Here is a 27,485-nt window from a genome sequence, read left to right as displayed (position 1 = left end):
ACAATCTGATGATAGTTGCCCAGATTCTGACTTCAAGCAGCAGAGTCCAGGAATATTTTGGACTGCAGCTGTGACAGCTGACTATGCTCAGTATTTATGTGAATGGAATACCGTTAGAAGGATTGGTAGACACGGGTGCAGATCATACAGTCATTAGAGGTGCCAGCTGGCCTAGTCACTGGTCAAAGATTAAGGCAAACACCTACATGTCTGGTGTAGGAGGATCAATAGCAGCTGAAGTTAGTATTGCCCATATGAGATGGACATTTGAAATTGAAAGAGGAGTTTTTAATTCCTTTTGTGGTTGAAAAAATCTCCATCAATCTGTGGGGAAGAGACATTTTACAGCAGATAGGATTACAATTAAGTACTTTGGCTTTTTAGGCAGGGCTGCTGTTGAAGGCCTGCCAGCACTCTCACTAGTTCCTATTCAGTGGAAAAAAACGATAAAATTCAGGCTTTAGTAGATATAGTGCAAGAGCAACTTGACCAAGGACACTTACAACCTTCTCTAAGTCCTTGGAATTCCCCAGTATTTGTTATAAAAAAGAAATCTGGAAAATGGAGGATGATGACAGGCAAATGAACAGATGGAAACTATGGGAACTCTTCAGCCTGGGCTTCCATCTCCTACTCAGTTACCTAGAGAATGGCATTTTTGGGTTATAGACATTAAGGATTATTTCTATTCTATTCCTCTAGATAAGGAGGATATGAAAAAATTTGCCTTTTCAGTGCTCACCGTTAACTTAGCTGAGCCTTATAAAAGAGATAAATGGACAGCTTTGCCACAGGGAATGAAAAATAGCCCTACTATGTGCCAAATGTATGTTGCTGCTGCTCTTACTCCAATAAGAAAAGCATTTCCAAAAGTAATGTTGTTACATTATATGGATGATATTTTGCGGTGTGCACCTGAGGAACAAATGTTAGAAGCATGTCTACAAAAGACCATAGAAACAACTACAAACTACATATCACTACAGAAAAAATTCAGTGTTAGGCTTGACTACCAATCAATTGCAACCTCTCTATGACATTTTAAGGGGAGACACTACTTTAAATTCACCATACCAGCTTACAAAAGAAGCACAAGAGACTTTGAGAGAAGTTGAACTGGCTTTATCCAGTGTGGTTGAAAGAGTAACTCAAAACCCTTGGCACCCACAGCAGTCTTTCATCAAGGAGACAGTGTGAAGAGTGGGTGAACCTCCCAGCACAACCAGAACAAAGCCTTACTCCTTACCCAGTACTTGTGGCTAGAATTTTATTAAAGGCTATTAAGGGAATAGTGCAATTATCTGGGATAAGACCTGACAAAATACATTAATTTGTGTAATAGTATAAAATGTATGTTGCAAGGCCCATCCCAGAGTGGCAAATTTTATTGGCCACGGCTCCAAATTTTGCACATGGGTCTCCATTAAAGATAACCAGACTATTAGATAATTGGCAATGGATTTTTGAAGAGAATGTTTCTGAAGTCCTTCTTAAAGGATCAACTATCTTTACAGACGCATCCAAACAAAATATTTTTGCTATATACTCTCATGATTTAACCATAGAGTAGGCAGAACTCCTTTTCAGTCCACTCAGCAGAACGAATTATATGCAGTCATGCTAGCTCTTACTTATTATCAAGGAGATATTTATATCTGATTCAGCCTATTCTGTAGGTGTGGTACAAAGAATTGCCATAGCGCAAATAAAATTTGCAGCATCTAATATATATCAGCTCTTTAAAGAACTTCAAGAGCAAGTAAGAAAGTATCCAGGTAAGATTTTTATCTTGCATGTCCACTGTCATAGTGGACTTCCAGGTCCTATTTTTGATGGAAATTCAAAGGCAGATAGCCTTCTAACTATGTTGGGCAATACTCCTTTATTTAAGGAAGCCCAGGAATCCCATTGTAAATACCATCAGGCTGCTTGAAGTTTATGTTTACAATTTGGGATAACAAAAGAGGAAGCTGGGAGCATAGTAAAAAGCTGTACAGCTTGCTTTCCTTTCCACGCTCCCACGCTCCCTCCAGGAAAGAACCTTCGTGGTTTGAGACCCAATGAAATCTGGCAAATGGATGTGACTCATTATAAATCTTTTGGTCGTCTGTCTTTTATCCACATTGTGGTAGGTACCCTTTCAGGATTCACTTTTGCAATACCAGCATCAAAAGGGACAGCCTGAGTGGTCACTGAATTCCTCATCCAAGCATTTGCAATTATGGGTGTGCCACAAGAAATAAAAACAGATAATGGACCTGCATATACTTCTGAACATTTCGAACACTTTTGTGCACAGTATAAGATTTTACACACCATTGGCGTACCCTTTAATCCTCAAGGTCAGGCAATCGTAGAAAGACGAAACAGACATTAAGACACTCCTCCAAAAACAAAAGAAAGGGGGACCCGCCGGTAACCCTAGAGTACTTCTAAATTTAGTTCTCTATACCCTTAATTTTTTAAATTTTTGATAAAGATGCAATGGCTCTGGAAGACAGGTTTTATAACCCACCAGAAGGGCAGTGTCCAGTGGGAGCAGCTCCACTATCTTTAGATAATCGCCAGGTGATGTGGAGAGATGCAGAAAGTGATGAATGGAACGGACCAGATAGGTTAACTGCTTGGGGGAGAGGGTTTGCATATATCTCTACAGGTGGAGAAGGAATCAGATGGGTGCCAATGAGCCGTATTTACCTTGTCCATTAGAGAAAAAGAGAAAAACCTCAAAACAAAGGAGAAGATTTAAGAAACATCTGACACTGAAAGAACATGGCTGACAATGAGACTGTTAAAGAACTTTAAAATCTTCAGGAATCATTGGATTCCCAACACAAGATGCGACTGATTCAAGGACTTGAAAACCAGTAGGAATCATTGGATTTCTCGAGATGAAAAATTGTTGATGAAACTATTGCAGTGCTTCAAAGCTTGCAGGAATTATTGGATTCCTGGCACATGAATTAATGGACAATGGATTCCTTTTGGACTATTTCTAGGACTTATGGACATGTATAAATTTTCATGTTGATTCATATTATTTGTTACATTACTACTAGCCTGTGTTATATTGCTATGTGCTTCTGTCATTATGTGTAATACTTCCCATATTGATGAATTTATGTATACCTGTTTCAAGTGAACCCCTTCAGAAACCCACTAATATGATTTGATTTCTTATTTCCTTTGATATTTTCATCTCCCTTCCTGAGAAATCACGGAAGGTGTGACCACCTTCTTTTTATGGTGTTTTCATTTCTTTTTTGAGCAGGGAAGACATGATCATCTTGTTTTTGGGGTTCTCACCTCCTTGAGAAGTCAGGGAGGTCATGATCACCTTATGTTCTAAATAAAAAGTAAGCGGGAGATGTTGGAATCCTTACAAAGTGTTAAGTCATTAGAATTGATAGAGACAATACTTATCTAATTTAGCATGGTTCAGTCTGATTAATCTGATCCTACAAGGAGATGTTTTGGGGCAGAATTTGAAACAAGGTACTAAGTGGAATTGAGGAGACACTGTTTAAATCTAGCTTAGAATTGATTTAATCCTACAACAAATAATGGTTTCCCAGTGATATAATGATTGGTGTGTACTCAGTGTACAGCATATAAACAAGAAGCTCTCAGGGCCAGGGACAGAAGCCCCCTCTTGGAGGCAGAGACAGATTCATTCCATATTCTACCTTTGTGCTGGCTGGAGACATTTGAAGGGAGCTAGGGGCTGAAGCTCAAGAATTTGAAGGACTGGATTTTAACTCCTGGCTGCGTTTGAAGTGATCATTACTTGGAACTGAAACTAAGGCTGCCTCCAGAAAACCTCCCCAAGAAACCTGCCCATAGAAAACCTTCATATTATACAAAAGAAGAGAACACCACAGATTTCATCTTAACTCTTCAGGAATTTTCTTATCTTAACTGTATATTTCATGACATCTGATTTTCCTAGGATTGGTATCTATTGGTTCATTCAATTTAGCTGATAAATTCAAGAAATTTATTGAATTTATTGAAGTTCCCACTGCAAACACTATATTAGGTGTTGGGGGAGTCACAGTGTTTAGTTAAGTTGTAGTAATGGTGTATACACTGTAATAGGGAACTGTCACATATGCAGATAATTGAAATAGAAATAATGTGATACATTGAAAAGAATATTTAGCTCAAGAAACAAAGGACCTGTGTTGAAATTATATCTTTGAATTTTAACATCTTTGATTCTGGGCAAATCAAACTACCTGCAGTTTTTTTCTGTTCAAAATAAGAGGGTTACACTAGATGATCCTTAGGATCTCTTCCAGTGTCATGAGTGTAGAGTTAACATACTATACGAGTTTTAAGAGAGAAGAGCATTCCCCAATAGGAGAAAACAAGGAAAGCTTTATGGAAAATGTCATTTAAGTTGAGATATAGAGAATAGCTAGGAATTTGACAGGTGAGGGAGTCATCGTAGATATAGTGGATTGCATTAACAAAGGCACAGAAATAGGTTAAAGCATATATTTGGGAAACAGAATACTTCCAGGTTATCTTAATGATTGCTTGTTGGTCGATTGGAGGGCAAAAATATTGAATGAGCTTGCAAAAGTAGGTTGATACTAGCTTCTGATACATAGCTCTGAAGAGCTATGAAAGCTAGGCAAAGAAGTTAAACCTTCTCAGGTAGGTACTAAGGAAACTGAGGATTTTTGAGCATAAAAATAACATGACCAGATATATTCATAAAAGACTCTATTGAAGTAAGTAAAAATAAAAACCATGATCCTAGGTTGATGGGAATGGGGGCCTGTATTAGAGTGATTGTGTGAATGGAGAGATATGGACAAATAGAAAAGTGCTACAGAGATGAAACTGATAGGATTTGGCATCTAGTTGGGTTTTAGAGGATAAAATATAGCACTTGAATTTTGAACATTAGTGATTATCACTGGCAGAAATAGAAGATAAACAGGAAATGTTTGGTTTTGGACAGTTCAAAGTTGTGATGCTGGTGGCACAAATAGGTAGAAAATACCTCTTAGTACATTGGGATATTTGTATCTGGAAGTGAGAAGTGGAATCATGATTGCAAATATGAATTTGGAATCATTTTTATTTAACTTAGCAGTTGAAGTAATGAGAATGAATCAAAGTGCGAGGGAGAGTATGTAGAGAGAAAAGAGAAAGGGAGGATGGTTCAGGACAGGAATTTGAACCATTAAGGAACTGTGAATAAAATGAGAGACATAAAAAGAATAGTTAGAGAGAAAATAGAGAGTTTTCCTTTTTTAAGGAAAGAGAAGCAGAAAAATGTGATCTTTGAAGCTAAGTAAGGAAAAGGTATCTAGCAACAAAGACTAGTCAGTATTGTTAAGATATTGGGGAAATAAGAAAACTTCAAAAAGGACCATTGGATACTCCAATAAGGGAAATGATTGAAATTTAGATTACAGTGGATTGAAAAGAGTGCTTGGTCATGAAAAAAATGTAGATTTCAGATCTATGTGGGTCATTCAGGAAATGCAGCAGGAAATGATGAATAATGGAAAAACAGCTGGATGGTCTACAGGGGCCAAGAAAAAGATTCTGTAGAAGTGGGGAGACCTGAGTATCTTGGTAGGCAGATTTTGGAAAGGCAGTAGTGAAGAGAGGGAATTTGAAGACATTTGAGATGGAAGGAATGATTGTTGGAGCAAATTTCTGGAGGATATGAAAAAGAATAAAGGGTGCAGAGGGAATGAGAAACACACATATAAGTTAAAATATAATAAGTACAGAGGTTTATACAAAGGCTTCCTATACTTTGTTGTGAAATGGAGGTGTAGCCCTGAGCTCTGAAAACCATTTTCAGGAATAAGCAAATTCTGGCAGATCTATCTTTTAACATTAATTAATCACTTTTATTCAAATAAGTTAGATAAGACTTTTAGTTTAAGTCAAGAAAAAGAGTCTTAAAAAGAGATACCTTTTGGGTTTTGAACTTATGATTTTTCTTTTTAAAAAGTGTTTTATTTATAGAAACAATATTGAAGTTATTTTTTTAGTTACCATCTGTTAAGATAAGACTGCTCAACGCATGACACTATGTGTGGGTGTTTCCTAAAAGCTCGTGTGAATGCTTGTTTTGGCATGGGGATGATACACATTTAAACCAAATAATTATTAGGAAATTATTCTGTCAGGATCACACTTATGCGTCTCTTTTACCTGTTTTGGATTGAGGTCTTGATTTATTGTTTCACATTTTAATATGAGATATTTTTGAACATTAGATATGTTTTATGTGAGTTGTATATTTCTCATTTCCTAGGTAGAACTCAGTATTATTTTAAAGAATTTTTTGATAGTTTCCTACTTGTAATTTACATTCTGTGCATAATTTTATTGTGAAAGGTATTAATTTGGTAACTTTTTCAACCTCACTGTAATGTTATGAAAATTTTGAGAGGGAATGAATAAATTAGTGAAAAAGCATTTCTTGAGTCCTTACTAATGTGTGAAGCTATACAGTGACTGGCAGAGAAGATTTTTCTCCACTACCCCTCTCCAGGTACTTTCATTTGTACTTTCTGAAAATTTTCATAAAATCACAGTGATCTAAAAAAAGTTAATATAGCAAGTTATTGTCTTTCACAATAGAATCAAAAATTAGAGTGTAAATAAATGTTTTATAGTACTTCTATACTACTTGATAAATATTTAAGGTTATACTTTTAGAGTTGTAAAGGCTTTTATGATTATCTAATCAAACTCCCCCCTCTTTTCTAGATAAAGTTACTAAGGCCAGAGAAGTTATGACTTTCCCAGAGTTATATAATTAATTAATTGTGAAGCATGTATTAGAACCCAGGACCAGCTTTAGTCATTTTTCTCCCTGTATCCATTATCACTCTTCCATGTATCTCTATCTTCATGTTGCACACACACACACACACGCATGTGAGCGTGTGTGTGTGCATGCATATGTGTGTGTGTGTGTGTGTGTGTGTAATTCATACTAACCATTATTATTCATTGTGGATACTCTCAAGTGACTAAGGAGTCTTAATCCCAGGTAAGAACTTCATGATTTACTAGTGTGCCACAACAGATATGGAAAATTTTCCAAGCTTATGGGTGATTTTTATAGAATGTGGAAAATAGGGAAAATTATTTGAAACAAGGAAGAATAAATTTTTTTAAAGTTTAAGTCCTGGAGCAATCATGAAAATTGACATAAGAGTAAATATCCTGCACTATTCACTATAGGTGGAAAAGCATAGATTTTCTTATTATAATGCATATAGATGCAGAAAATTTTTATTAGGCAGTCATGAAGTGGTTGATTAATACTTTTTTAAAAAGGTGAACAAAATATTATGGCATGTTTTTTTGTTTTTAAGATGCTCCAAGTCATACGAATGGGAAAAGCAAATGGTCATTCCTGTTCAGTTTGACAGACCTGAAGTCAATCAAGCAAAACAAAGAGGGTATGGGCTGGTCTTATTTGGTATTCTGTCTAAAGGATGATGTCGTTCTCCCTGCTCTTCATTTTCATCATGGAGATAGCAAACTACTGATTGAATCTCTTGAAAAATATGTGGTACTGTGTGAGTAAGTATTACATTATTTTATATTTTTTTCAAATTCGGCTCTTGTAATTATTATAGGCTGAAATATTCTCAGTTTTTTATTATCTGAAGTCTGTGTTGCTTCAGTCCTGCTGTATTCATTTCCCCTATGACCTTGATTTTAGTCATTAATTATATCTTCAGTATATATGTTGTGTGTATTTTTATGCTTATTAAACTTAATGATGATAAATTTTAAAACATCTTAAAAGAATAGCACCATATTTACTATAACTAAATGGCAGTACCATAGTTTATTGAATTTATTATTATTTATTATACCTTTTTTTATTAAACATGAAATCTTAAACTTTTTTTTTTACAAGTGGAATAGAACATAAAGTTTCCAATGTGAGAAATGACCTATTAATCTTTTTAGTAAAACTTTGTCTAATAGGATTACACAGGTTTAGAAATAATTTAGATAATGTGATAGTATCTATGTCTACTATGTTTTTCTAACATCATTATACAGAGTCTGAGATAATTCTTATCATACCCTCTGACCGCCCATTATTGTTAGTGGCAAAGAAGTCAGATGTAGTTAATATCATTTGAGTTAGAACTTACATGTGAGGTGAGGCTTGAGCTTGGAACCATAAAGGACAGGGGAAGTACTGGTAAAATATAGATCTAATCTAGAACGTGAGAATTAATAATTGACATATAGTATTGTGATTTTCAATTTCATTTGACATTTAAAATAATGCTACAGTATGACTAGTACAACTATTTATTTTACAAACAAAGAAACTGACTTAAAAAGAGTTGATGACTTTCACAAGCTAGCATATTGTAGAAGTAGGATTCATACCTAGATTCTTCCTGACACTGGTCTAGTATGCTTCTGTTCCTTGTTAGCAAAGACTCTTTAATATTAACTTATGACATTAAATGATTAAGATGAACAGGAGAGCTAATATTAGGTAGGTCTGAATTGGATAAATATCAACGCCCTAATGGAGGAAAATTATTTTTTTCTTTATATGCTGAAAGTTGAAAGTAAAGCAATGTTATTGACTCAATTATAGCTTTAGTTTCTTTCTTTTTTTCTTTTTTTTTTTTTTTTTTTAAACTTTATAACTTTTTATTGACAGAACCCATGCCAGGGTAATTTTTTACAACATTATCCCTTGCACTCACTTCTGTTCTGATTTTTCCCCTCCCTCCCTCCACCCCCTCCCCCAGATGACAAGCAGTCCTATACGTGTTAAATAGGTTACAGTAGATCTTAGATACAATATATGTGTGCAGAACTGAACAGTTCTCTTGTTGCTCAGGGAGAATTGGATTTAGAAGGTATAAATAACCCGGGAAGAAAAACAAAAATTCAAGCAGTTTACATTCATTTCCTAGTGTTCTTTCTTTGGGCGTAGCTGCTTTTGTCAAGATCAATTGAAACTGAGTTAGATCTTCTCTTTGTCGAAGAAATCCACTTTCATCAGAATACATCCTCATACAGGATCGTTATTGAGGTATATAATGATTTCCTTGTTCTGCTCATTTCACTCAGCTTCAGTTCATATAAGTCTCGCCAATCCTCTTTGTATTCATCCTGCTGGTCATTTCTTATAGAACAATAATATTCCATAACATTCATATACCACAATTTACTCAACCATTCTCCAACTGATAGGCATAAACTTAGTTTCCAGTTTCTTTCCACTACAAACAGGGCTGCCACAAACATTTTGGCACATACAGGTCCCTTTCCCTTTAGTATCTCTTTGGGGTATAAGCCCAGTAGAAACACTGCTGAATCAAAGGGTATGCACAATTTGATAACTTTTTGAGCATAGTTCCAAATTAGCTTTAGTTTCTTCAGTTTAGTAGAAGTAGAAAAGGGGTAGTAGAGAGAGCTATCTTAAGAGCTAGGGAGACCTGCGTTAAGTTCTGTTTAATACCTCATAGCTATCTGGCCCTGGACAGGTCGTTTCACCTTATAGTGCCCTTAGCGCTAACTTTGTCAAGCAAGTGCCAACCAGCCCTTATAGGAGTTTTGTCATTCTAGGCAAACCCCGTGCCTGGTCTCAGAAGCATTAGAGGCTATGCTTTTGTGTGTACAAAGTGACTAGAGTGTGATTGACTGGCAGTGTGAACATGGGCCAGATTGCTGTTTAAAATAGAAAGCTACAAATGATTTGTAGATTTGGTTTGGAGGAGATGGTCTGTCTATATGGCAAATTTCTTTTTTTGTACAAAACCACAGATCCACGTCCATACTACACCCTTGCCTACCTTCTTACCCTTTCCCTCCCCAAAAAAATATCAGAGAGAGGCAGCATCTCATAATGGGCATTTAGTTAAATGTGAAATTAGGAAGACTTGAAATTAAGAAGACTTGTATGCAACCGTTTCTCCCAAAGTTGTTAGCTGTGTGATCACAGGAGAGTTGTTTAAACTTCTCTGGTCTCATTTTCTTAATTTATAATTACCCAGAATACAACTCTCAGGGTTGTTATTGGCCTCAAATGACAACATAAATATTTTGTAAATTTTAAATACTGCTTAAATATTGTTGTTTAGTCATTTTCAGTCATGTCTGATTCTTTGTAATTCCTTTTGTGATTTTCTTGATAAAGATACTTGGGGTGGTTTGCCGTTTTCGTCAGCTTATTTGACAGATAAGGAAACTGAGGTGAACAATGTTAAATAACTTGCCCAGAGTTTCACAGCTAGTAATTATCTGAGACTGGAGTTGAACTCATGACTTCCTGACTCCAGGCTTGGCACTTTTACCTACCTAGGTAGCAGCTAGCAGTCTGTAGCTATTACTATTAGTTTCCCTCTTTATGCCATTGGTGAAAAAAGGAAGCCACAATCCCTAAAATTGTTTTCTAGTGTTTAGAATCATACCTTTTGAGGTATCTTTTTAATGAGGATATTTAAAAGAAATAGTTATTTTAATCAGATTTTAAAAAATACTTTAGGGTCTTTGGAGCACAGATAAGAGATACTGTTTATTTTGATTTTTAAATAAACCACTTTTACATAGCATTTTAGGATTTACAAAGCACTTTTTCATAACCCCTATAGGTTATGTAATAAATTTATTATAATTCCCTTTTACAAATGAGGAATGAATCTATAACAGCATTAGTGACTTTCTTATTGACATATAGCAGTGTAATCTAGTAGAAAGAACACAAATTTGGGAATCAGGAGCTCTGCTGCTTGTTATGTAACCTGGGCAAAACTGTTCTCTTCCTGGGGAGCAGGTTTCTCATTAACAAAATAAAATTAATAAAATTTTCAAAATAAAAAGTTGGATGGGCTGATGATGTCTTAAGTTTCTTTTGGTAAGATAGTTTTTAATCAAGGGCAAGATAATTTTACATTTTAGAGTGTAAACTTCTTGTGAGTAAGATTGTTTCATTTTTGTGTTTATATCACTAGTAGCTGATAGCATCTGGCACATAGTAATTGTTTAATAAATGCTTGTTGATTAATTGATTGTATGCTACAGAAAGTAAGTTAATGTGATAGTTTGGTATTTGCCATTTTTGTATTTTTTCTCTTAAAACAGTTTGGAAATAGAAAATTTAAATTTTAAGACTTCTATATGATAGTGAAACTATAGTTTCTTTTTGTGAGTAACTTTTATTTTCCAGGTTTTCTGACTAGCTGGAGATTAATTTAACATTTTAATGGGTTTATGTAAAATTTTATAAAATATAATAGAATATTTTCTGTCTTAGAAGTTTGAGTGTGTATGTATACACACATACAATAAGTATATATATATATATATATATATATATATATATATATATATATATATATTACACATAAACACATATACAATTTGATCTTTTCTTGATGACTTAACAGTCTTTATTATATTTGCAAAATATTTTGTTGTGTTATGTAGTTGGAAAGGAAATTTGTCCTTGAACTTGTTTTTTTGAAAAGGCCCTTGGTGTTATCCTTCTTTTTGGTCATTTGCTTTTATTTTATGAAGGTTGAATGAAACATGTGTCTGGATAATCTTGGACAGTATAACATGGTCTCCTTTCTGGAAATTTTAATTAGATTATAAAAAATCTGAAACAGCCATCTTCCAGGTACTTTTATTTATCTTCCAGAAAATTCTCTCATACATATGAAATTTATTCCTTTTTGAATCTATGTATAAGGTGAATTATTCCTGCTGCTTTCATTTTCAGAGGTTTTTTTCTTTTCTTTTGCTACTTCTGAGTAGAGTCAATTTCTCAACAAGCATGCATCAAGTGCTATTTTCTGTCTGGCTTTGTGCTAAGTACAGAGTGAGCTATTGTGAAAAAAAGAAAAGTCTTTGGGTAGAGAAATATTACTGTATTTGTTACTCTTCCATTCTAACATTTAAAGCCTCTTGAGGTTTAATTGAATTTTTAAAATGTTCTTGGTGAAGATGGAATAAGTTTTTCTTACTGAAAATGCTATGCTTAAATTTTACTGTTTTCTTTTTTCACCTCTTAAAAATTTATATTGTGAATATCTAATCTGTAAGGTTGTATATCCATCAGTAAATCCCCACATTAAACATGAACCAAATAGGTATTTAGAGAAAATGTAGCAATATCTTTAGGGTATTCCCTTTACAGTTAGCCTTTATTCCTTTTACTGCTTTTAGCAACACCAAAGACTTAGAAACTGCTTTTGCCTAGGAAGTTTGAGAACTGTATGTTCTCTGTCTCTCAGCAAGATCCTATTTTGGACTTCATATCCCTTAGAATTATTATTGCATCCAGTAATGTTAGAATTGGAAAACAGATAACTGTTATTAAAGTTCTTATCTCAGACATTTATAATAAAATAGGTACTGTAGGTAGAGTGAAACAAATTAAATTTTTGTTTTAAAGACCTAAAAGTTGTGGCTTTATTTGAATTACCTTCCTGAGCAAAAACTTTAGAAGTTGGAAAAAAAATGAAACTTTTATGATTTAGGCATTAAAAATATTTGATTATTCAAAATTATTCAGCTGTCTTAATGGACTTATATCGTTTGGTTTTAAGAAAAATTTGTACAAAGAATTGCCACCAAATTTGTTTGCCAACCAATATTGTTATATATATGTACATAAATTTTTTGTTTGTGATTGTGAATAAAGGAGTCAAATCATAGATTTCAAAAGTTAGAGAGTCCATCTAGACTAACCTATAATTGTAATTAGAACCTTAACAGTAATGCTTTTTAGAACGTGTGATAAATAATATCATCTTTTGTACTTAAATGTACTTTTATGACAAGAATAGCCAGTTTTGCTAATGTTATTAATAGTAGCACAGAATATAATTTTTAAAAGATTAATTGGAAAAAAAAAAAACTAGGGACAGGATTGCAATTAGACTTGTGATTTCATTGCTTGGGGGCAACTTCTGAATTTCATTTCTTTTAAGCCTCTTAAGGACATAATAATTCTGTGACTCTTAAAGTTTTAAAACTAGTTATAGTTAGCTGTTAGATATTTGTTTTTAAGAATTTTATGAATTTCATTTTTTATTAACACATTTTCTCTCCCTTTCACTTCCTTCTCCTTATTGGGAGAAATAAAAGGTAAACTTAAATCCTCATGGCAAATATCATTGTATATTTCTGAACATTAAATTAGAAAGGAAGCATGGTGAAATGGAAATGATTTAAATGATATTTAGCTTTGGATCAGGAGACTTGGTTTTGATTTCTGGCAGATATTCTTTTTGTAGACTTGATCATGTATTCTCTTTGAATCCAGCATATTCATCTGTAAAACAGGGAGGCATAATTATAGTACTGACTCACAGGGTTGGCATGAGGAAATTGCTTTGCAACTTTAAGGTTGTTATTAGATTAATGCTATTTAATAGATGGGAGATTTTTCTTATATAAATACTAATGCATGAATTATTTAAAAATTCAGTAGTTACTTCAGCATGTCACTTTTTCTATAAATTAAAAATACAGTCTTCATTTTGTTTCAGATCTCTGCAGGATAAAAGGACTCTTCTTGTGAATTGTCAGAATAAGGGTCTTTCACAGTCCTTTGAAAATCTTCTTGATGAACCAGCTTATGGCTTAATTCAAGTATGTCTTTTAGATACTTGTAGGGTTAATCTTTCTGTCTTCAAAAATCCTTCAACTTTTTTACTCTTTTTACCAAATGTCATTTAACTTATGTCTATAATTTAAGGAAGTTGACTTTATATGTGAGTTGTGGAACCAGTTATCATTTTATAGTGACAAGTCATGCTTTGAAATTTTAGAATAAGAAACACTCTAGGTTGTTGATAACATGTTCTTTCTTGATCTTTATTAAATGTTAGGACAGTGATATTTTTTTCTTCATGACCATAATTCTGACAGTACGAATTAATAGTTTTAATATTGAATAAATTTAGCATTATTCAACTGTGTAGAATATTTTGGGCTAATTCAAGTGACTCAGACAATTATCTCAGAAAAATACCTGACTGGATTGATTTCTTTGTCATTGACTCATCAATTATTTTGGAACCATGTTATCTTAGAAGATTTAGTTCTATTTGTTTACTTAATTATATTCTACTAAAATATCTGCTTTCTGATTATGAAATTGTTTTATGTTCTTTTTATTGAACTTGCTGATTTCTACATAAGAATATTTCTCTGAAAATCTTATATGAGTTTTTTTCCTTATTTTCACTAATGATTAATTTTCAACTTGAAAGTAGTTGGATATTCTGGTTTACAATCCATAGTGTTGCTCCATAAATTAACTTTGTCTTTTGTGAGTATCACATACTTTAACTTATTTACAAGCAAGTCAATATTACTTAAGTAATCAGTTTTCAGATATATATTAAATAGATTTTGAAGATTGTAATAGGATATATCATGCTTCAAGAATATTTTTTCTGTGAAGGCAGGACTACTAGACAGAAGAAAGTTGTCGTGGGCTATTCACCATTGGAAAGTAAGGACTATATACATATTTGTTGTATGTGGACTGAATGAGACCCACACATCACTTGTTCTTTGGCAATTTAGCAGCAAGTTAATATTTAAGAGAATCTCTTTTCTTTGATTTGTATTCAAATTAAAAGGTTAGCATAGAGAAATTTAATTTTTTCTTCCCAGAAAATAATAGAATCTTCTAATGAAAATCTTAGAAAATCTTCTTTACTTTAGTTTGATTCTCATCTCTTATTTTGCTTGACACTTCTGTTTATGTTCATTTATTCCTTCTTTGGTATAGTACTGCTAATATGTTTGTCTTCTTGTTCTGCAGAAAATAAAAAAGGACCCATATACAGCAACTCTTGTAGGATTTTCTAAAGTCACAAACTACATTTTTGATAGTTTGAGAGGCAATGATCCTTCAACTCATCAGCGACCACCTTCAGAAATGGCAGATTTTCTTAGTGATGCTATTCCAGGTTTAAAAATAAACCAACAAGAAGAACCAGGATTTGAAGTTATCACTAGAGTGAGTGAAAAATGTATTTATACAAGTTTTATTGATTAAAAAGAAAACCCTTTTTTTTTTCTTGTGCTGAATGTGTAAAAACTAGAATCAATTTGATTATGATGGCATGTTACTATCTTCTGCTCCTTTGTTCTTGAGATTTCCATCCATCACTGTTTAACATTCACTACCTATAATGTACTTTTTGTTATCAAATCCTTTTGATTTTTAACTTGAACAACTTTTTTTCTTTGAGGTCTTCCTTATTATTATTGATGGGCAATATATTGCCATGGTATTCTGTAACTTTGAGGGAGTAACCTCTGCCCAGTAAACTTCTATTTCTACTTATGGAATTTGCCTAAAACCAATATTTTCTTGTTAGCTAGCTGATTATGGACTTAATTTATTTTCATTTTGCTTTTTTCTCCCTATGTAGAGTTTTTGTTGTCATTTGTTTTTACTCAAAACTGGCCTTAAGCTCTGAATTGTGACATAATCTTATACTGCTCAGAGAGGTCTTTAGTTTTTGACAAGTTCTAGATTTGAATATATTTAAAACATAAAATTATACTGCCAAAAAATGGCTTATTTTATAAATCTGATTAATTCTAAATTATCCCATCTACTAAATCAAGTGTAGTATAAAATTATTAATGTTGCATAAGGAAGGGCAAGTCATGGATCAGTTGTCTAAAGTAAATTTTTTATTGGTGAGTAAAAATGTGTTCTAGATGATATATTCATATAATAAATTTATAACCAAATTAAAAAAAAATGTGTCCTGGTTTGAACGGTTTGTTATACTCTTTATAATTTGCTGCAATATGAGAATTTAGCATAGTGTAGTCCAGAAAGAGTTTAGTCTTGGAGTTAGTACTTCTAGCTCTTCTTATGATCCATGTGTGATTGCCCTGAAAAGTCACTTCATTTCTTCATCTATAAAAAGAGGAAGTTGGTTTAGATCAGGGGCTCTTAACCTTGGATCTGTGAATCTGTGAACCTTTTAAAAAAATGTAGGTAATGATTTCAATATAATGGGTTTCCTTAGTTTTCTCACATTGCTTATTTTATTTGAAAATGTTATTCTGAGGATTCACTAAACTGCCATGATCCCTACCCTTACCCCCCTCCAAAAAGAAAAGAAAAGAAAAGAAAAAGATTACAAACTCCCGGTTTCTAGATATTTCTCAGGTCTTTTATTGCTCTAATTTATAATTCTGTGATATTTATTTATTTATTTTACTTTAGTACTCAACATTTATGTATTTGTTAGCAGGGGGAAATAATGTTTGATACCAATTATACTAGATAATTTAGATGTTACTTACTAAATAAGCTTATGAAATAAGAAAATAAATGAAAAAACATTTCTAAAAGTGATGGTACATATGATGCCTAACCTAGATTTTTATTTCATATTTTGAAATAAGCTATTTCCTGTCATTGTTTAATAGTATGCATTAACCTTATCTTTCATTTTTAGATTGATTTAGGAGAACGACCTACTGTTCAGAGGAGAGATCCTGTATCTCTGGATGAATGGTCTAAGAACATGGATTCCGAAGGAAGAATCTTAAATGTAGATAGCATGAAGCAAATGATATTCAGAGGGGTAATTTAACTATTATAATCATGGGTTATTCAAGGGGAGAGCCAATTTATTTCCCCGAAACTCTAGGTGAATGGAATAGGGTGCTGATGCTGAAATCTTTTAAACTTTTTGAGAGTCAGAGGGAAGAGTTAATTGGAAGTTAGGGAAAAACATTTCTTGTCTTTGTAAATGTCATGGCCTATGGATGTAATAAAGCATTAGTAACTGGTATTATAGCAACTAGATTTGTCTTTAAAATCCACTTATTAATCATGATATCATAATCATAATCCACATGCTCATGCTGCCTACTTCTAGAAGTTCAACTGTTTCAATGGGATATAAGGAAAAAATAATATTCATTGAATTGATAACTTTTAACGAAAAATCCATAAATATGTAACCTTACTCTGTCATCAGTTAGGAGCAAGTTCTGCAGTCATTCTTTCATTATTACTAATTTGTTTAATGTGCACTTACCTCAGGGACTCAGTCATATGTTGAGAAAACAAGCATGGAAATTCCTTCTGGGTTATTTTCCTTGGAATAGTACTAAGGAAGAAAGACTGCATTTGCAAAAGTTAAAAACGTAAGTATTAGTGTCCTACACTTATTAGGTTTAATAAATATTTGTGAATTATTGTATAAACATAAGTGACTCATTCATGTTAGTGTGGAGATGAAAGGTGGAACATTTCAGTGTTGACACATGAAAATTTTTATTAAAAAATGGAAATACAATTAAGAGTTTTGTTATTATGTGATAGATCAGTATCAAATGTTCATTGTCATCAGGTGCACTATCATCGTGACATTGTGAACTGTAAGAGAGCTGTTTGCTTGCTTTGAGAATTGGGGGAAATTATTCTTATTTGTAAAGAGCACTGGATTTGGATCTCAATGTCTTAATTTGAAATCTTGTCCCTTCCACAGCCAAACTGTGTCACCAACAGATGATGCACTAAACTTCTTTGTTCTTCAGTTTTCTCATCTGTAAAATGGAAGTGATAATTCTTATGCTAACCAATTTCATAGTGTGAAGAAACTCTTGAAAAATGTTAAGAAGATAGACTTATAGATTATTGATTCAGAATTCTTCATAAAGTTAAAGAATTTTACAGACGAATACTAGTAGACTTTTAAGAGTTTTCTTATACTGATTAAATAGTATATCATACCATATTTGTTGTCTTAGGAAGCTCTCACAAATATCTTAAATTGGATTAGCATTCATTAAATACTAAAAGAAATTAGAAAAATATAATTAATTTACTGTTTTTTCCTTTTTAAAGTGAAAGAATTAAGAGTTTATCATTATGTATTTGTTGATAGAGATTAATAAATATCAAGTTTTCTTAGGCTAAATTTCCTACTAATTGATTTGAAAATTGTTTTTTGTGACAGTGATTCATGTTTTCTGTTAATGATATCACTGTAATTAACTATTATAAAATTCCGTTAATATTTTATACATTTTGCTAGTATATAAAAGGTCATTAGATCTAACTGATTCATCCTCCTTATTGTATATTTGAGGAAACTGAGGCCACAGAAGTTAAATGTATTGCCAAAGGCCACAGAATAGTAAACTAGGATTTGAAAACCCAAATCTTCACTTCATATTCAGTGTTATCTTTATTATATGATGTTTACTATATCATCTACCTGTTATGATGAAGTGTTCTAATGATTGGAAAATGCTGCTAATAAATAATTTTTTTTTTATTATAAGGGTTTTTTTTAATAATTGCTTTAAAAACTTAAGTTTTTAATGTATTTTTATGATCAGAATATTATTTAGTAGATTAGATTTCAAGAACTGAAGTAAATTTTTTTTTTTTAATCCTGACTATATTCCTGTGGCCTCTGTGAAGTTATTTTTGTAGATGTTTTAAGCTAGCACCTAAATTAGAGGCAATTAAAAATTGTTTATTTAATCATTAATTGATGTAATGGAAGAAGTAAAAGATTTGGCATTGTTAGGCCTAGGTTCAAATCCAGTTTTAGACATTATTACTTATGTGACCAAGCAAATAACTTTACTTACTGTGAATCTTAGTTTCCTCATCTGTATGATGGGGATACCTGTTCTATCTGCTCACAGGTTGTTAGGAAAAAAATTTGTAAATTTTAAAATACTAAATAAAAATTTAAAATTATTATTTTTAATCTGATGATGGTAATTTAAAGGATATAACCATGATGGCTGCCTTATGAAATTGTGTCCCCTAGACATCTTAAATACTTTTGACAATTCCTTTTAAATTTTGATGATTTGTTTTTGTAGAAAAATTAAGAGTTCTCAAATAATAAAAAAATTACATAAGAAACTTCCTTTGGCATAAAATTATTTTCTTCTTTAGTGATGAATATTTCCGGATGAAACTGCAGTGGAAATCTGTCAGTGAAGAGCAAGAGAAAAGAAACTCCAGACTGAGGGATTATAGGAACCTTATAGGTAATATACCTGTATGAATTTGGAAATGCCACTGATAGGAAAGAAAGTGGTTACCTTAAATATTTTTTAAAAGATTTGAGAAGTGGCTTTTATGCTTCATAATTTCAAAATAGAAAATAGAAATGAAAATTAGTAAGTTGGAGGATGGATTTCATTGTATGCTTCCTCATCCTATGATTAAATGAACTTTCCACATAATTGAAACTAATCTTTTTATTTGCTTAAATTTAAAATGTTTCACTGTTTGTGATAAAAAGATTTCAAAAACATGTAGCATATCCCTACTTTTAAAAATACACTTTATGGCTGTTTTTTGTCTTTACACCAGACATTCCATGAACTCTTTCTCTCCCCTACTGTACCTTCCTTGTATCAGCAAAAACAAAACAAAACAAAAGATAAGCAGAACATCAGATACAGAGACCCTGTGTCTGATAGTATATCTGATATTTTCCCTTGGTAGTCTCCTGCCTCTGCTAGGAGGGACAGTATTATATTTAATTTTCTGCTTGCTGGAACCTTCATTTATTTGTTCTATTACTCTGAGTTTGACTTCCTTTTAATATCCTTTAGAACTATCTTACTCATCTGAATCTCGCCCTAAACTTTGTTGCCTTTTCTTCTGTGTTTTTTTAAATGATTCAGTGATTTTCTTTCTTAGCTTTTTTTTTTGTATGAGACTTTCATTATCATTGTACCTCTTTTGCTCTTTCCATTCCCACATTAAAGAACAAAAACAACAAAATGAAAAGGAAATGAACCCACCCACCTTTGTAACATGTAAGCATAAGCAAAACAAATTAACACCAATGCAGAATTCTTAAGTGTTATAAAGTTGTTTTTTTTCTTGCATTATTGTAGTCTTTATATAAATTGTTCCTTTTTTTGTTATTTCTTAAATCTACAGTAATATTCCTTCACATTTATATGCTATAGATTTTTCTTGGGCACTAATTTCATACCTATTTCTTTGTTCTTACAGAGAATGCCACTATTATGATATACATTAGAATTTTTACCTATTTTTCACTTCCTTGGAGGGGGGAAAGAAAAGGAGGGAAAGTGGAGAAAGAGGAGGGGGAAGGAAGGAGGGAAAATAGGGAGGAAGAGAGAGCGGGGGAAGGGAAAAAGAGGGAGAGGGAAAAAGAGGGGGAAAGAGGGAGGAGGGAAAGAAAGAAGAGGAAGAAAGGGAAAGGAAGAGAGAGGGAAAGACAGAGACAGAAGGGAAAGGAAAGGAAGAGGGAGGAAAGAGAGACAGAGAGACAAAAGGGAGAGAAGAGGAAGAAGGAGAGAGGGAAGGAAGAGAGAGAGAATGCACCAGCTTGAGCACATATTAAAAATACTGGATTTAAGGGCTTGTCCTTTTTATAGCATAATTCCAAATGGAAATGCAAAGTTTGTCCAAATCTTTTATTCCTCCAGCTTCCCATGGCTTTCCCTCCTTTTCCTTCCTCAGTTGAGGTTTCATAGTTCACCAAAAATTTTGAGGATATTTCCTGAACTCTTTTTACTCTTTTGTTATTACACATCATTCAAATGCTTTCCTCTCCTATCTGTTCTCACAGAAAGTTGTAGTCCTTCTCTTTGAAAACAAACCCCTCTATTTGTATACATGATCTCATTTCTCCATCTTGTCCAACAGATTGCCTCTCCTGTTGCTCTGATTCTGTCATTAATCTTTGAATTTCTCTTTTTTAGTGTATTTTTTTTCATGACTGCCTATTGGTGAAGTCACATATCTCCCACTTTTTTTTTCCCCAATAAAATTGCATTTTAATTTACCTATACACTTATATGGAGAACATAAAAAATAAATACAAAGTATTTTTGGAAGAAGGATACCAGCATCTGGAGAACCCAGAAAGACTTCTTGTAAAAAATAAAAGATGGTATTTGAGCTGAGTTTTGTAGGAAACCAGGAATTTCTTTGCTTTTTTTTTTTTTTTTTTTTTTAAATTATAGCTTTTTATTTACAAGATATATGCATGGGTAATTTTTCAGCATTGACAGTTGCAAAACCTTTTGTTTCAATTTTTCCCCTCCTTCCCCCTACCCTCTTCCCCAGATGGCAGGTTGACCAATACATGTTAAATATGTTAAAGTATAAGTTAAATACAATATATATATATGCATGTACATACAAGTATTTTGCTGTACAAAAAGAACTGGACTTTTAAATAGTATACCATTAACCTGTGAAGGAAATCAAAAATGCAGGTGGACAAAAATAGAGGGATTGGGAATTCTATGTAGTGGTTCATAATTGTCTCCCATAGTTCTTTGGCTGGGTGTAGCTGGTTCAATTCATTACTGCTCTGTTGGAACTGATTTGGTTTATCTTATTGTTGAAGAGGGCCACGTTCATCAGAATTGATAATCATATAGTATTGTTGTTGTTGTTGTTGTTATATATATTTTTTAACTATAAAGTAATTTATTAGGATACATATTAATTCTTAGGGGATCAGGAAAGTAGTTGAATGGTCAGAGGAACTTGACTCTCTCCCTTAAAGATATACAGAAATTTCAATATATCTACAAGGAAGAAACCACTGGGAATCTCCAGTGCAAAGACAAGTGGGTGTAGGCAAAATGTATTGTATGAGGAAAAGGACTAGACTAGAAACTTACTGAACCCAGATTGTGAAAGAATTTTAATGCTAAGCAGAGGAATTTGCATTTGATATTAGAGGCAAGAGGCATCCTTTTTAATTTATTAGATATGTAATTCAGTGTCATACTTACTACCTGTGTAACCTTGGTAAATCACTTAATCTCTGTAAGACTTGGCTTCAACTCTGATTAAATGATTCTGAGATCTTTTCCAATTATCCATATTTGACCCTTTACTAAGTTTTCCTGTATTCTTTTCTTTTCTTTCTTTCTTTCTTTTTTTTTTTTTTTAATTTTAATAGCCTTTTATTTACAGGTTATATGTATGGGTAACTTTACAGCATTAACAATTGCCAAACCTCTTGTTCCAGTTTTTCCCCTCTTATCCCCCGCCCCCTCCCCCAGATGGCAGGATGACCAGCAGATATTAAATATATTAAAATATAAATTAGAAACACAATAAGTATACATGACCAAACCGTTATTTTGCTGTACAAAAAGAATCAGACTCTGAAATATTGTACAATTACCTTGTGAAGGAAATAAAAAATGCAGGTGGGCATAAATATAGGGATTGGGAATTCAATGTAATGGTTTTTAGTCATCTCCCAGAGTTCTTTCGCTGGGCATAGCAGGTTCAGTTCATTACTGCTCCATTGGAAATGATTTGGTTCATCTCATTGCTGAGAATGGCCAGGTCCATCAGAATTGGTCATCATGTAGTATTGTTGTTGGAGTATATAATGATTTCCTGATCCTGCTCATTTCACTCAGTATCAATTCATGTAAGTCTCTCCAGGCCTTTCTGAAATTATCATGTTGGTCATTTCTTACAGAACAATAATATTCTGTAATATTCTTATACCACAATTTATTCAGCCATTCTTCAATTGCATATCTCCCATTCTTAAAAAATACTTTTTAAATTTACCACACTGGCTTCTTGTTGTCTTATATTTTCCTTTGTGGCCAAATTTAATTAATTAATTGATCATTTAATTAAATATTTTCCCTCAGTTACATTTAAAACAAATTTTTAAACATTTTTTAAAAATTTTTGAGTTCCAAATTTTCTTCCTTATCCCTGCTCCTAACCCTCATTAAGAAACTACATGTGAAATTATACAAAACCCTTCCCTCGTGAAAAATAAGCGGGGAGAGAGAGAGACAGAGAAAGAAATATATGCTTCAATTTATATTCAGACACAATCAGTTTCTTCTCTGGGTATGGACAGGATTTTTCATCATCATTCCTTCCGAGTAGTCATGGATCATTATATTGGTAAGAACAGCAAAAGTCATTTATTGCTGGTCATTCCAGAACATTGCTATTACTTTGTATACAGTACATTTCACTTTGCTTGAGTTCATAGAGGATTTTTCAGGTTTTTTTCTGAGAGTATCTTGCTCATCATTTCTCATAGAAAACAATAATATTCCATGAAAATCACACACCACAATTTATTCAGCCATTCCCCCGTTGATGGGCATTCCCTCAATTTTAAATTTTTTTGCCCTGAGAAAAACTACTACAAATATTTTTGTATATACAGATCCTTCTCCTTTCCCCCTTTAAAAAAGTCTTCTTTTTTTTTTTTTTTTTTTTTTTTTTTTTTTTTTTTAAAGTCTGAGGCAATTGGGGTTAAGTGACTTGCAAGGTCACACAGCTAGGAAGTGTTAAGTATCTGAGGCCAAATTTGAACTCAGGTCTTCCTGACTTCAGGGCTAGTGCTCTATCCACTGCATTACCTAGCTTCCCCAAATTAGTTTCTTTTTTGGTATTCATGTGTAGGAAGTGGTATTGTTAGATCAAAGGATATGCATGAATTTATAGCCTTTTGGGCATAGATCATATGTTTTGATCATTTATCAATTGGGGCATGGCTTTTATTTATTTATTATTTTTTAAATAGCTTTTTATTTACAAATATATGCATAGGTAATTTTTCAGCATTGACAGTTGCAAATCCTTTTGTTCCAACTTTTTCTGTCCTTCCCCCCACCCCTTTCCCCAGATGGCAGGTTGACCAATACATGTTAAATATATTAAAGTATAAGTTAAATACAATATACGTATACATGTCCAAACAGTTATTTTGCGGTATAAAAAGAGTCGGACTTTGAAGTAATGTACAGTTAGCCTGTGAAGGAAATCAAAAATGCAGGCGGACAAAAATAGAGGGATTAGGAATTCTATGTAGTGGTTCATAGTCATCTCCCAGAGTTCTTCCGCTGGGCGTAGCTTGGTTCAGTTCATTACTGCTCCATTGGAACTATAGAACCATGATTTGGTTCATCTCATTGCTGAAGATGGCCAGGTCCATCAGAATTGATCATCATATAGTATTGTTGTTGAAGTATATAATGATCTCCTGGCCCTGCTCGTTTCACTCAGCATCAATTTGTGTAAGTCTTACCCAACAATAATATTCCATAATATTCATATACCACAATTTATTCAGCCATTCTCCAATTGATGGGCATCTACTCAGTTTCCAGTTTCTGGCCACTACAAAGAGGGCTGCCACAAAACATTCGTGGACATACAGATCCCTTTCCCTTCTTTATGATCTCTTTGGGATATAAGCCCAGTAGTAACACTGATGGGTCAGAGGGTATGCAGAGTTTGATAGCTTTTTGAGCATCATTCCAAATTGCTTTCCAGAATGGCTGGATGTATTCACAATTCCACCAACAATGTATTGGTGTTCCAGTTTTCCCACATCCCCTCCAACATTCCGCATTATCTTTCCCTGTCATTCTAGCCAATCTGACAGGTGTGTAGTGGTGTCTCAGAGTTGTCTTAATTTGCATTTCTTTGATTAATAATGACTTGGAGCATCTTTTCATATGGCTAGAAATAGTTTCAATTTCTTCATCTGAGAATTGTCTGTTCATGTCCTTTGACCATTTATCAATTGGAGAATGGCTTGATTTCTTATAAATTAGAGTTAATTCTCTACATATTTTGGAAATAAGGCCTTTATCAGACCTTTTGACTGTAAAAATGTTTTCCCAGTTTATGCTTCCCTTCTAATCTTGTCTGCATTAGTTTTGTTTGTACTAAAACTTTTCAATTTGATATAATCAAAATTTTCTATTTTGTGATCAATAATGATCTCTAGTTCTTCTTTGGTCATAAATTCCTTCCTCTTCCACAGGTCTGAGAGGTAAACTATTCTATGCTTTTCCAATTTATTTAAATCTCATTCTTTATGCCTAGCTCATGATCCCATATTGACCTTATTTTGGTATACAGTGTTAACTGTGGGTCAATATGGCTTTTATTTTTTTAATAAATTTGATTCGGTTCCCTCTATGTTTGAGAAAGAAGGCCTTATTCAAAGAGAAACTTTGTGGCTAAATTTTATTTTATTTTATTTCATTTAATAGCTTTTATTTACAAGTTATATGTATAGGTAATTTTACAGCATTGACAGTTCCCAGACCTTTTGTTTCAATTTTTCCCCTCCTACTCCCCACCTCCTCCCCTAGATGGCAGGATGACCAGTAGATGTTAAATATATTAAAATATAAATTAGATACCAAACCATTATTTTGCTGTACAAAAAGAATTGGACTCTGAAATGTTGTACAATTAGCTTGTGAAGGAAATTCAGAATGCAGGCAGGCAAAAATATAGGGATTGAATTCAATGTAATGGTTCTTTCGCTGGGTGTAGCTGGTTCAGTTCATTACTGCTCCATTGGAACTGATTTGGTTCATCTCATTGCTGAAAGATGGCCAGGTCCATCAGAATTGATCATCATAGAGTATTGTTGTTCAAGTATATAATGATCTGGCCCTGCTCATTTCACTCAGCATCAGTTTGTAGAAGTCTCTCCAGGCCTTTCTGAAATCATCCTGTTGGTCATTTCTTACTGAACAGTAATATTCATATACCACAATTTATTCAGCCGTTCTCCAGTAGATACTCAGTTTCCAGTTTCTGGCCACTACAAAGAGGGCTGTGTGGCTAAATTTTAGAAAGACATCTATACTTGGTGCCTCCATTTCTCCCTCTTCTAACTCTAGAGTTTGGCCATTCAACTAAAACTGCTTTCTTCAGCAGTTACCAATGATCTCTGAATTGCAGATCTATTGGCCTTATCTCAGTCTTCATCTTCCTTGACTTTCTGTAGCCTTTGACATTATTGATTACCCTCTTCTCCTAGATACTTTTCTCTCCAGGTTTTTGTGGAACTATACTTTCTTAGTTCCTTGGCTTCTGCTTTTCAGCCTCCTTTGCTGTATTTTCATTGAGATCATGTTCACTAACCATGGTAAAGTCCATTCTGCCCAGCTTCTCTTCTTCCTCTTGAGTCATCTCATCAGCTACCATGGATTCAATTATCTCTGGCCAGATCTGCTTAACTCGCCATATTTGGCCTCATATCAAATTGTCTATTAGACATCTCAAACTAGATATTCTGTAGTCATCTGACATTAATCATGTCTAAACACAGCTTATTACTATTATCCCCAAACCCATCCTCTTCTGATTTTTCTGTTACTGTTGAGGACACCACCAACTTCCTCCCTGTCCGTCAGGTTTGCAGAGTCATTGTCATGCTCCAAGACTCTCATTTTATGTATTTACTATGTTGCCTGTTTCTGCCTTGTTAACATCTCTTGTGTGCATTCCCTTCTCTCCATTTGCCTAGTTGCCAGCCTAATGTAGGACTTGTGACCTTATGCTTGAACTATTATAATAGCTTTCTAGTTGATCTTTCCTCACTCCTCACTGCTATTTCCCAGTCTAATAGATCATTTAGCTGTCAAAATGCACAGGTCCGGCCATGTCAGCTCCTTATTTGATAAATTCCAGCAGCTCCCTAGTAGCTCCAGGCTCAAATATTCATTTCCCTTTCCATTCTTCATGCTCTAGTGATACTGGCTGTATCTAGTGATACATGATCTGTGCCTTTTTACTGGTTGATATTCCTTCTTCACTTACCCTTCTGATAATCTCTCCTCCACTATGTCTAAAATGCTTTCCTTCTTTGTTTCTTTCTCATAGACCACCTGACTTCCTTTAAAATTCAATTAAAATGTCATCTTCTACTTTTTCTGGTTCCCCCTAGTGCTAATATCTTCCCTCTGAGATAATTTTTCATTTATTCTGTGTATATCTTATTTTTATGTAGTTGTTTGTACAAGTTGTCTTTTCTGTTAGAATGTGAGCTACTTGAGGGCAAGGACTGTGTTTTTGCCTTTTTCTGATATTATGACTACTTACTGTGGTATTTGGCACATAGTAACTGATTGATCACATTATGACTTCACCAGTAATATTTCAATGATTGTCTTTCCATAGTCCTTTCAACACTGACTGTGCTTTTATTTTTTAAACTTTATTCCTTTTAAAAATTTCTTAATAGCATATATGGAAAATAATATATAATTTTTTTGATGAATAAGGATTATTGTTATAAACTTGACATTCACAAGGATAATTTTGTTGTTTTTGCTGAGGCAATTGGGGTTAAGTGACTTGCCCAGTGTCATACAGCTAGGAAGTCTAAGTGTCTGAGGCTAAGTTTAAATTCATATCCTCCTCCTGACTTCAGGGCTAGTGCTCTATCCTCTGCTCGACTTAGCTGCCCCAAGGATAACGTTCTTAAGGAATATTGAGATAAACTAGTATGTCATAGTTCAAGAGTTTATAGCAACTTAGGGAGGCAGTAGATGGGGAAAAAAAAGTAGCGCAGTCAACTAGTATTAAAAACAAATTGACATACTCATATAGTACATTACAGATTCCTTCACATTAAAATATTATATATTAGTTGTCCTTTTTCATATGTAGCCCATTGCTGTGTGTGTTT

At 33.4% G+C, this 27,485-nt stretch overlaps 1 protein-coding gene across 2 annotated transcripts in view; it reads left to right on the top strand.

The window, feature by feature from the left end:
- TBC1D15 (TBC1 domain family member 15) overlaps positions 1–27,485 on the top strand; it is a 105,612-nt gene that overhangs the window by 46,081 nt on the left and 32,046 nt on the right. For both annotated transcript variants that reach the window (XM_023504307.2, XM_012550480.3), the window contains exons 5-10: positions 7,362–7,572; positions 13,530–13,632; positions 14,816–15,013; positions 16,479–16,607; positions 17,072–17,175; positions 18,950–19,044. In XM_023504307.2, coding sequence (XP_023360075.1) covers positions 7,362–7,572; positions 13,530–13,632; positions 14,816–15,013; positions 16,479–16,607; positions 17,072–17,175; positions 18,950–19,044 — 840 coding nt within the window. The remainder of the gene's footprint in view (positions 1–7,361; positions 7,573–13,529; positions 13,633–14,815; positions 15,014–16,478; positions 16,608–17,071; positions 17,176–18,949; positions 19,045–27,485) is intronic.

This window comes from Sarcophilus harrisii, chromosome 5, assembly GCF_902635505.1.
Source record: "Sarcophilus harrisii chromosome 5, mSarHar1.11, whole genome shotgun sequence".
NCBI lineage: Eukaryota > Metazoa > Chordata > Mammalia > Dasyuromorphia > Dasyuridae > Sarcophilus > Sarcophilus harrisii.
This window is presented reverse-complemented; position numbering and strand designations above follow the sequence as displayed.